Consider the following 12,784-nt stretch of genomic DNA (forward strand, 5'->3'; position numbering starts at 1 on the left):
CTCTGCCTTCAGTGACCCCTCCCACAGCCTTTGTTCAGTTTCCCGGGCAAAGGTGTTGCCTGGCCTCTAACCCCTTCCTGGGTTCTCATGTTACATGCTCAGGTATTCTCCGTTGGTCAGTCTCCCATCCCCCAGTGCAGACTATCCTAGCCACACTCCCCTGTCAGCATTCAAAGCCCACAGTAAGAACAGTCCCAGTTCATCACAGGTGTTAACAGGCCACTCTACCTTGAATGGTCCCTTACAATATGTGCTAACTACTTATGCTAAACAATCTGCTGTGGCGCTGTGAGTACCTTTCCCAGACCGGAAGAAGAGCTCTGTTTGGCTCAAAAGCTTATTTCTCTCACCAACAGAAGTTGGCCCAGTAAAAGATATTGCCTCACTCACCTTGTCTCTCTAAGCAGCAAATACTCATTTAACCTTTGAATTCTTATAGTCATAGCTTTTGTAGGAGGCGTTTTATTACCGTGTCATCTTTGTAACAAATAAAATCAAATTCACTTGACTCTAAGGCTTTCATGGCAATAAATTATTAAGTGCCTTCTGCTATAATTGTGTCTTTCCAAACCAAATCTTGGAAGGATTAAAGCAATATGACATAATGGTCTTTCTTCACTGCAATAGCTTGCTCTTTAGGAATGAAGGATTCTGGTTTAATCAGCTGCAATCTAGTGTTATTTTCTTTTATTCAGAGCTATGTCTCAAGATTGTTACAAGCACTCATGGTTCCTTTGGCACAGAGGAATGCAGCCCTTTAATTTACAGGTGCCATCATATTTTATCAAACTGTTTTAGATTATTTCATTTTAGTGTTGGCTTTAACATATATTTAATCCCCATTATCTAATGAAGCCACTCACCCATTGTAACAATTATTTTACATAGCTATCTCTATAAAGCTAAATATAGAGTACATGCAGGGCTTAAATTCTCAGAGTATTTCTTGGAACCTCTTACACTCCCAACATGCTAGAAAAACTCCAGGGGGATTGAAAATATTTACCAGCACTCCGCTCAGGACATTGCATATTATTGTGTATTGCTGCTCTGCATGTAGGTATAGTGAAATTTTGATTATCCAGACCACAGTCACCCGAAACTTTCAGTTCACTGCAGGTCGGATATGTCCACTGATGTTTGGGTTGAAGTGTTTGAGCAATTTTTTAGTTTCTAATGGCCACTGCCCTCAGTACTCTCATTTATCTGAACCTTTGGTTATCTAAATTAAGTCCTAGTTCTGCTTGAATACTCAAGATTGCCAAATATAATCCCTTAAAGATGTTTTTGAAGCATTAAAAAAATTATTATATGAATATACACACATACTCAATTTGACTTTGCTTATAGAATAGAAAAGCTGAAGCAGAAATCTGCTGTGAAATAACCCCTCGTGCTAAAACTAAACATCAAAGTAGAGCACAGGATTTTCATTTCAGAAAAGTAGTAACAAAATTTATTAGTGCCAAGATCAATAGCATTTGGGCACTGTCAGACTTTTAGCTATATATTTAACTCAAACCCATGTTTTACATTGCTGTTACCTATGACTTAAATACAGCTTCAGAGATTGATGAATAGTTAACAGATGACCAGAATGGAAGATAATTTGTCACTTTTAACTATTATTTATTATACATATAGCACTGAAAATGTACTCCACACTGCACAAGTAAAAGATGAAGGAGCTCCCTGCATCAAAGAGCTTACAATCTAAAATAGAGACCTAGAGGGCTCAATATTCGAGTATGACCAAGCTGTGCTTGCCACCTTTGCAACCCCAAAACCTTGCAACAGCCAAAGGCCCATTTGACTTTGAGCATAACTTGGAATAGCATAGTCCAGTCATGCTCCATTCCCCCCCAAAATAATCCCTGTACCAGGGATAGAGATAGGAAACGGTGGTGTAGAGCTGGCTAAGGTGGTTCTATGCCAGATAGGGATTCCTCATGCTGGGGGATTTCTCAGCTGCCAATTTAAAGCAGCTTTACAGCCCTTTTGTGGCACATAGAACCCAGGGTACGGCGAGGATGTGGCCCAGAGACTGCTGGATACACTGGGAAATCCAAAGAAGGGAATCATCCATAGAGTTCTTAAAACATTATTCTCATGAACTCACAGCTTCTGAATGTCATGGAAGAAGTGATCTAACAGTGTTTTGGAAGAGAAGAGAGCGGAGGCTGTGTTAGCTGGGATACAGCAGTCACTTTGTAAGTATACTCTATTATTTCATCACCAATGTAAAAAGCTATGCACAGGAAAATTTCCACAGAATCAGTGAGGGGATTTGAACAAAAAACCCCCAAAACTGGTAAACAAATGTGTAGTTTTCAAACAGCCATTATTATGCAAGTCAGGTATAATTACACAATGTACTGTAGGAGCATGGAGCACCTAAATGTATTAAACTTTGAAACACTGGGACAAAGATGCATCAGGATAGGCTTTTCTACAATATCTACAATTAATTCACGCACATAAATACTAAAAATTTCCCAAAATGAGTTGAGTTAGTGCAAAGTTCTGGAATTTATTGTACTGCATCTTTATTTTAATTAATTCAAAATCAGAAGGTCCTGCTTTCACTTTTCCTTAAAAAACAAAATTCAAAATATCAAATACTCTACCCACCTCTTTTATGCCATCAAATCTTGCCTTTCAGCACTCCCAGTTCCTGTCAGCTCAAGAACGACTGATCAAACCTGTGTCTCAAAGTCTGATCCCCCGGCTTATAGTGTACCATACCACTGCTAAGCTAGCTCTTATTTTTGTCTGCTTTCAGGGCCCCAGTTAACATAAGAAACATAAGAACAGCCGTACTGGGTCAGACCAAAGGTCCATCTAGCCCCGTATCCTGTCTACCAACAGTGGTCAATGCCAGGTGCCCCAGAGGGAGTGAACCTAATAGGTAATGATCAAGTGATCTCTCTCCTGCCATCCATCTCCACCCTCTGACAAACAGAGTCTAGGGACACCATTCCTTACCCATCCTGGCTAATAGCCATTAATGGACTTAACCTCCATGAACATATCTGAGTGCCTGACAAATGTTAAATCAATCTCCACAAAGCCCCATGAAATGGGGATAAAATCAGCCTAATTTTATAGATTGTGAAGTGAGGCACAAAGAAACAAGCAATTTGAGCAAGGTCACACAGGAAGTCTGCGACAAATGTAGGAACTGAACCTACATCTCTCAAGTCTCAGTCTGGTGCCTTAACCAAAGTTATCCTTCAACTCAAAAGAATCCCTACAAATGTAAATAGGGGGAAAAAAAGGGGTCTAAAAGACAAGCCCTTTTCAAAAACTAGCAGACTGACTTGGAAAAAAACAAAACAGGACATCTTTCACTTGGTTTATATTCTTACCTAGAACGTCTCTCTCATGCTCAGGGACAAGCACTTTCCATTTGGATTCATCTGAATCACTGAAGTCAATATTGATTAATCGATAATTTGGAGCATGGCGGTTTGTCTTGAAAGTGAACACCGTTCCCTCATTGGTGACATAGTCATACTCGCCATCAAAGTTGTCTATCAGCTTCACCCATTGAAGAATTCCTAAGAGCAAACAAATCATTCATATTAATTCCTCACTCTTTAAACAAGAAACATTTTATTTTAATACTTTACAATAAAGTTCTTCTGACTGCACCGTAGCTTCTTCCTCCTTCTGCAATAATGACTGTATTAGTTATTCCTGCATATAATCGCAAACAAGCCTTGTGGTGAATACTTAATGAATAGCAGCAGCGATCTTACCAATTCAGAAATGAAATTCCAACACATTGTTACTTTACAGCATTTGGTACTTACCCAAAGGAAGATCAGACATCAATATTAATTAAAAAGTAATTTTTAAGTTTGCGTGGCATGAATCTTTGATTTTCCTAGAAACTTTTGAAAATGCTTCATTGGGTAAAATGAGGGCAGTTTGCTTTTAAATCTGAATTGGCTTGATTTTGTCACTTTATATCACAACCTTAAAATTGAATAAATTTGGGGATGGGAACAGACTGTATGACAAATTCCAATACTTTTCCTCTTACATTTTACTATGTTTATATAGGTATATAGGACTCTAGAAAGAAAGAAGGCAAGAATAAACCAGATATACAATACTTATGCTATGTCCAGAACCTAACCAATCAATTAAACTTCTTAGATGCAGCATCTGCCATACTGAAAATCAGGTTCCTTATTAAAGTAGAGGATACAAGAACATCACCACCAATTGCCTGCTTGGGGGATTCAAAAACATCCAAAAGAACTGAGGCTTGATTCTATACTATCCAGGACAGAGACTGTCAGTTTTAAAGGCCTGAAGGGACCATTGTGATCATGTACTCTGACCTCCTATTTGCACAGACCACAGAACTTCCCCAAAATAATTTCTAGAGTATAACTTTTAGAAAAAAAACCCTAATATTGACCTACTATTGTCAGTGATGGAGAATCCACCACAGCCCTTAGCAAACTGTTCCAATGGTTAATTACTTTCAGTTAAAAATTTACACCTTATTTCCAGTCTGAATTTGTCTAGCTCAACTTCCAGCCACTGGATTGTGTTAGAATTTCTCAGCTAGACCGAAGAACCCATTATTAAATATTCTGTTCTGCATGTAGGTACTTGCAGACCTAGCCTTTTCTTTGTTAAGCAAAATAGATAACACATATGTGTAGGTTAAGTTGATATACAACAGGGATCTGCAACCTTTGGCACTCGGCCTGCCAGGGTAAGCACCCTGGCGGGCCAGGCTGGTTTGTTTACCTGCCGCATCCGCAGGTTCGGCCGATCGCAGCTCCCACTGGCCGCGGTTCGCCGCTCCAGGCCAATGGAGGCGGCGGGAAGTGACGGCCAGCACATCCCTTGGCCCACGCTGCTTCCCACAGCCCCCATTGGCCTGGAGCGGCGAACCACAGCCAGTGGGAGCCACGATCGGCCAAACCTGTGGACGTGGCAGGTAAACAAACCTGCCCGGCCCGCCAGGGTGCTTACCCTGGCGAGCCGTGTGCCAAAAGTTGCCGATCCCTGATATACAATGTACCGGCTCCATAAAACACCACATCAATTTATTTTTAAATCACCCCCCATTCAGTAATATGAACTGAAATAATGCAAGAAAAGTAGAGATTATAATTGAGCTTTAATTGCTGCAAGTAAAAAAACCAAAACAATCACTAAGAGAGCTATTGGGTGGCTCAGGCCACTTTAACACCATTTCATGTAACAAGTTAGTTTATCAGAGCCTTCTAATGCAACAATAAAGCTAACTTTTCTTAATTGCCATTTTGGTTTGAGAAACCTTCCTCCTCTTTACATGAAAGGTGATCTATGCACCAACTAAATCGATTTATATCACAGCAATAAAAAAAAAATGTGTATCATTTACTTTTAACTTATATTAAATAATTTATAGTGAAATGAAGGCCGCTTGCGAATTGCATATTGGATCAGACCTGCGTTCTATCCAATTCGGTATTCTGTCTCTGACAGTGGCCAGCACCATGTGGAAAAATCCTGTCTCCAATGAAGTCAATTGGAGTTTTGACATTGACATCAATGGAGCCAACAGTTTACCCCAGATGCATAAAAGGATGGTGCAGGTATGATGATATGGGATAATGTGTGTTTTATTAAAGCTTTATGATAATAGTTGGGGCTTGTTTTAAGGCTTGATGCCTGAGGTTTAATATCCCTTCCAAAATGTTTGTTATAATAGTTAATAATAATTCTATTCTTGATATCCATACAAATGTCCATTTTCTCTTTAAATCTTGCTAAAATTTGGCCTCAGTTACATCTTGTAGCAAAGAGTTCCACAATCTAATTGTTACTAGTTTTGAATTTTCCATATTTCAGTTTTATTGAATGGCACATTGTTCTTACCGGTATGTTATGAGATGCAGACAACAGGAGCTCCTGATCTACCTTCTCTAGATCGTTCATTAGTTCATATACTTTATCACATTCCCCTTTATTAATTTCCTTTCTAAAATAAATAATCCCAGTCTTTTCTATCTCTTCATATGAACGTTTTTCCATGCCCCTTACCATTTTCCTTGCTCTTCTCTGAACCCCCTTCTGTTCTGTAATATCCTTTCAGAGACGAAATTCATGAGGTTAATTTTTCCCTATTCTGTATTGTATTTAATTTTATTTTTAACTGCAGTTGTCAGTCTTTAAAATGTTTTTCAAAGCTATAGTATTAGTATAACACAACCCTATAAAAAGGATCAGCCACGCTGTGCAAAGAGATGGTATTTTCTGATAACCATTTTGGACTGGGTGACTGTGTTCCAATGAATGAGGGAATTGAAATTACCAGTGGAGGGTTATTGTAAATGCGTCCCTCTTTCTCTCCACAGAATCAAATCTCTTAGGATCATGCAGACCAGAGATACTGTGCAATTTGTAGCACAAGACAGGCAGAACATACTACAGTTTTTCAAGTCAGCAATTTGGAACCCTTTCATAGTGAAGTCTGCTTCTTCCTTAACTGAACATCCTCACTCCAATTTAAATATGAAAATTTAATTGTTTCACTACATTTTACTGCATTAAGTTCTCATTCACCAGCAAAGTGCTTAAGCCTATGAATAAAGACCTGTGAGCAGAGTTTCACTGCACTATATCAGAGTTCACAACAAAGAGGCTTTACCATGTACCGGTATATTTTTGGGGGGGGGGGGGGGGGGGGAGCGTCAACATAATTTTTTCCCACCATAATAAAGCATTTTATGTCGTGGCAGTACAAAAATCACAAATAAAGCAAAGCAGGAAACATACAAATTTGAATCTTGAGTGGCTGATGGACTTAACGGGGTACAGGATCTTTTGATTTGCTCCTGGCACAATGCCTACAGATGACAATGACGACTACTTGTACATCAGTGAAGGTCTTGGTTTCATGTGAAACTCTGTCAGAAGCAGGATATTGAGGTTGACCAAATCGTCTGGAAATTTGTTTTTTTTTAAACCAGCTATTAAAAATGTCAAATAATGCAAAAATGAATACAAAATTAAAATCACATTGAAAAAAATCAATAATCTGAGATGCAAGTTTGAACGAAGTGGAGAAACTATTATTTTTATAATCCAATAGTGTCTGTTAGAAACTGTCCAACCATACAAGACAACAATTCTTGCCCCAAAGAGTTTGCAATCTAAGATGACAAAGTACAAAGGGAGAAGGGGGAGAGGGATAACTATATGCAGTCAAAAGGTATTAAAAAAATTAATGTAGATGAGATGGAGTAAGCAGTTACACATTTACATAGCATCCCTTTGAGAAAGTCGGTCTCAGAAACAACTATTGAAAACTGGCATTTTTGATGCACCAGTCAATCTTTCTTGGTCTCCTATGTGGGGACCAGTGAGGGCTCAGCTATAAAGGCCACTCAAGCATGCATTTAGAGAGAATTATTCTACTGGAGACAAACAGTGAGGGAGAAGCAAAGCACTTGACACAGTTTACTGAATCCTTCTCATTGCTAGTCTTCGCATTAGAAGGTATAATGCTGAAGAGCTATATATGCCTGCACAGATAAGTGTCTGAACTGAAAAACTATACTATTACTATGTTCAGATTACTACATTACTGATAAGAACTACAGTTAGATTATTTTCTTCATTTGATTGAAACATCAATAAACCCAACAGAACAGGAAATCAATAGCATACCAATAAAAAAGGTAGGGACAAAACCACAACATATATGACAGAAATATTTTAAAGTTTAATAATTTTGTTCTTGTATTGAACCTAAAAGGAAAAAAAAAAAATCACATCTGTGAAGTGTACAAATTCAGGCCCTAGTTCTGCTATGAACTCTGAACAGGCCACAACAGGGCAGGACACGTGTCTACCCAAGGCTCACTGAAAGTTCAGGGCTGTGGATTAAACAGGTGGAAAAACTGATTTGATCAAGATGCAATTATGACGGCAAGAATGGCTACAGAGGGTCCCCCTCCACCCTCACCATTGCTTGTCTCATAGTAATGCCATCCACTTTGGGGGAGAGATGATGCATTGGGAGCGAGTCACTATTCATCAGTTTGAGGAGGTTCGAAGCAATTCCCATTATACTCCACACTTCATGAGAAGTCAGTACATCATATATTTTGTAGCAAGTATCTTCTCACGTGTGCAAGTTGAAGAGACAGGCATCGATTAGCTAACGCTCCCATGGGAGTTTTACAACATCAGAGGGACAGCAAGTTTTATGAACAATGTAAAAAATATCAATTACCTTTTTATGTACTGTAGCACTCTATGTTAACTGGTAAGGATACAGATTTTAATCTCAATAAAGTTATGTTCCATTTCAATTGTTGCCACTTATATTTTTGTGTAAAATGATTGCTTCTCCAGAAATCTGGAGTGCTGGGGACAGTCAGACTGTAAACTAGAATGCCTGGCTCAGCAAGACAGAATTAACATTTGCTGGATGGCTACAGCTAAACTTAGTATTGGGTGGTTTCACTAATGTCTAAACAATTCTGTGTACATAAAATAGGCCAAATTATACTCAAGAATCACATTTAGAAACCTAAGTCTGTACCAAACTTTATTCCATTTTTCAACTCCCAGACTTTAATCCAATTTGATTTTTAAGCCTTGTGAAAGGCACTGGAAGTTATGGATATAAACACTGAAGTGTTACTTTCAAATCATAAGTGATACTTTCTTGCAGTACTCAAGCAATTAAGAGGAATTCATCCATTTATGCAAGTTATTTGTACATTGGGGGCATATAAGAGTTACTTTCTGTTCATGTAATAGGCCTCACCTATTATGCCTCCCTTCTTTATCTATGCCCCCCCCTGTTCCTCCAGGAGCAAAAATCCCATTTTAATTATATATATAAAAATTTCACTGCTTTCCCCACCCATTGTCAGGAACTCAGTTGACTCATCTCGGTTGCCTGGCAACTAGCTGGGCCCAGTAAACCCTCACTAAGTGACTGTGGACAGAAGGGCCAATAGATCACCACTTTAGGCTTGTAGCAACTGCAGCACAGTGGCTGTTCACTGTGTTCCATGATTACAGCTGTGCCAGACATGCTTCCTAGACCAGCCCTTGCTCCAAACCATGCCTGCTCCTGCTCCAACCCTAGTCCCTACCTTCCTCTGAACTCCTGGCTCCAACCATTGGCTTGTTCCTTGACCTCTCCTCTGGTTCTGCTCTCTGATTCTTCTCAGACCACTAGGCAAGATTCCTGTTCCAACCACTAGGTTGCACCGCTTATACCTCAGTGTGCAACACCAATGAACGCCTATTGTTTGTTTGTTTTTTAAAGACTAAAAACTTTGTAAGCCACTTCTAGCCATCCTCTGAGATTTAGATATTCCTTCTGCATGTATGTCTTGCAGGAAAGCAATACTTACACTTCAAATAATTTAGAATTTTGTTAGTAGATTAAAATTTTTTGTATTACAGGAAAACAATTTAGAATTAACTTGTTCCCACATAATTTCTGTCTTCCCACATAATTTCTGTCTTTCCACCTCCCTATTTAAGAGCCACTCATTATCTCTGACATCTAGGCACCTTTTGCCTCTAGATTTTCATTTTCTAAAAGTTGCATCATTCTTTGAAGATTCAGTTTACTAAGATTAGTGGTCTATATAACCTTTAATATATTTCTTAAAATAGTGCTTATGTTTAAAAGTTAACACATTTTATATAAATGAGAAAACTCTTTTGTTCTTGGAATGCCAATCTCTATTACTGAAGATTAGAGAGACAAGGTGGGTGAGGTAATATCTTTTATTGGACCAACTTGTTGGTGAAAGAGACAAGCTTTTGAGTTTACACAGAGCTCTTCTTCTGGTCTAGGAAATTTACTCAGGGCAAGTCTACACTACAAAATTAAATTGACTTAATTTATGTCGACGTACAACCATTGCAGTAATAAAATTGATTTTTCATGGCCATGCTATGCTCCTTCTGTCAGGGGGTGCTACCACTGATTTAACGGACAGTCCGGAGCCCCGCCACCCGTGGCTGACAGCCTGGAGCCCCAACCTTCAGCACTGGGTGGCGAGGCTCTGGGCTGTCAGCCCGAGTGACAGGGCTCCGAGCTGAGGTGGAGTTATTAAATAAGTGCAGTGGGTAACTCACATTGGCAGGAGCAACATTGTAGTGTAGATGCTTACAGAGTTAGGTCGACGTAAATTGCTCCGCCTCCAACTTCATTCATCCCCCAGTCCTGCTCTGCCTCCAGGACAAGCTCCGCCCTCACTCTCCCTCCGGCCCCCAGCCCAGCTCCGACCCCAGCCACAGGTCCACTCCGCCCCCTGCTCCGCCTCCAGCCCAGCTCCTCCCCATCCCTAGTTCCACCCCCAGCTCTGCCTTCAGCCCTAGCTCTGCCGCTGAGGAAGTCTTTGCTGTGCAGTAATGGAGGGGTGTGTGGACAGATTCCATTATTGGGAGGGGGAGGCGTGACTGAAAAAGTTTGAGCTCCAATGGTGTAGAGCAGGCCTCAGAGTGTCACAGCTAAATATAACATGAAACAAATTGTTTAGCATAAGCAGTTAACAGATATTTCAAGGGAAATTCAAGGTGAAGTAGCCTGTTAATACCCCTCCAGTCACAGGGAGGGAAGGAAGCGGGGGAGGGAGGTAGTTAGTGGGTTATAGATTGTTGTAATAAGCCATAAATGCAGTCTCTCTAATCAGTCCATGATTTTTAGTGTCATAACTTTGCCTGACATTAAAAATTATGGACTGAATAGACACACTGGATTTATGATTTATTACAACAATCTATAACCTACTAATAACCTTAGGATTGTCAGCCCTCCAAAACTGTCCTGGAGTCTCCAGGAATTAAAGAATAATCTTTAATTAAAGATTGTCATGTGATGAAACCTCCAGGAATACATCCAACTAAAATTGGCAACCCTAACAACCCTCCACGGAGGGACAGCCAGAGCCCCACTGCCCCGGGAGGCTGTCAGTGTCCCCCCATGACAGTTAAATCGGTGAAAGCACTCATGGTGCAGATGCACACTGCCAACAAAAGGAGCTAGTGCAGACATGCAAATCTGATTTAATTACTGTGGTGGCTGTACGTTGACGTAACTTAAGTCGACTTAATTTTGTAGTGTAGACTTGCCCTGAGCAAGTTTCCCAGACCTGAAGAAGAGCTCTGTGTACGCTCAAAAGCTTGTCTCTCTCACCAACAGAAGTTTGTCCAACAAAAGATATTGCCTCACCCACCTTGTCTCTCTAATATCCTGAGGGCTATAACATTGCATACTGAAGATTAGATTTAGCTGGCTAGCCACACCTGACAATCTCTTTCATTCCCTCTAAAACCTGAAGCATAGGATACACAAAGCCTTCCATTATAAAAAAATAAATGTAATTGTATCATGAGATTTTATCTAGAATTCACCAATGTGATTTCATTTCTCTACCATTCAAATTTTCTCTTGTTCCCGTCTTTAGATTAATCCCATCAGCAGCAACTGTTACTGCTTTTCTCTAGCAAATAATCTGCTCACAGTTCCTGTTGGACTTTTATCATCTGTATCCTTTTTCTCCCTCTCATCCTATCATAGAACAGATTGTATCTCATGCTGTTCCGGATATACAAGAAAATTGGCTTCCACTGCCTCTTGCAGTGTGTTAAGGAATCCGGATTTTCCTTTGGATAGTGCACTCAGTTTAGCCAGATAGTGCCATCGTGCTTTTTTCTTTCCGATTCTTCATAATAACTGTATTCTTCTATGGGGTTTCCCTACTCCAACATCAGAAAAGTGCATTACATGGATGTCCTTACAGGTACTAAACCCCTCACTCTGGCCTCTCTCAGAGCTCTTGTTACAAAAAACTTTACTAAAATACCCCTTCACCCTGGAGCAGTTTTCCTAGGATATGCTCTGTCTATCTCAAGTCCAATGTGCTTTTTCTTGGGGTGCAAAGATCTTAGTAACAAGAAGATTAATGTGAACATATTGTTTCCTTTTCCCACTAGCAGCCCAAATCAACCATATCTCTACAAAAACAACGAGGAGTCCAGTGGCACCTTAAAGACTAACAGATTTATTTGGGCATAAGTTTTTGTAGGTAAAAAACCACTTCTTCGGATGCATCTGAACAATTTGATACTGACAAGGAGCTATTTAGTCTTGCTACTAGACTAAAGTTTATACTTAGATTATAAAGTATAAATACTCAATCTCTTTGGAAATCGCATAAATCAAGCAATGAAAAATTTCTTCAGATTTAAATCTTTTACTTCATATTGCTAAATCAAACTCCAGGGTTGGTGAGCTTTGGATTTTCTTTTTCTTTTTTTTTTTTTTTAAAACGTCTTTCCATATTTCTTAAGGTTCAAATTTCTTTTTGCTGCTTGTCACAAAACTAGGATATATTGACCTTGTTTTAATATTTATTACTGAAAGATTTACCTTGAAATAATAAAGTGAAAAAAATCATTCACCTTTTCTCTATTTAATTATTTTTCTTTTCACCCCCATGTCTCACTTTCTTAATGATATCTAGTGATTTTGTACCTCTGTCATCTCTCTGATATTATGTACCTCATTTTCATTTTGAATGTTTTCATTATTTTTTTAGCCTATGTACCCTCTTCTGATTCATCCCTGTGAAGTTACTGTATCTAGTACTATTTGTGCATTTTTTTTATGCTGCACAGCTAACCCTCTCTCCCCACCGATACCAGCACACCTTTAATCAGATCTATCAGCTTATAATGCTGTGAAATCTCACCTTTGCTCGATCAATGACGCCAGCCTGCTTGTCTGCTTCTG

The 12,784-nt window shown here is 39.4% G+C and overlaps 1 protein-coding gene across 1 annotated transcript in view; it reads right to left on the reverse strand.

The window, feature by feature from the left end:
• The window catches only part of PREP (prolyl endopeptidase), a 177,007-nt gene that overhangs the window by 78,575 nt on the left and 85,648 nt on the right, over positions 1-12,784 (reverse strand). Inside the window, exon 8 of the mRNA XM_065400874.1 lies at positions 3,369-3,560. Within this exon, the coding sequence (XP_065256946.1) occupies positions 3,369-3,560 (192 nt within the window). The remainder of the gene's footprint in view (positions 1-3,368; positions 3,561-12,784) is intronic.

The sequence above is a fragment of the Emys orbicularis genome, chromosome 3 (genome assembly GCF_028017835.1).
Source record: "Emys orbicularis isolate rEmyOrb1 chromosome 3, rEmyOrb1.hap1, whole genome shotgun sequence".
NCBI classification, from domain to species: Eukaryota; Metazoa; Chordata; order Testudines; family Emydidae; genus Emys; species Emys orbicularis.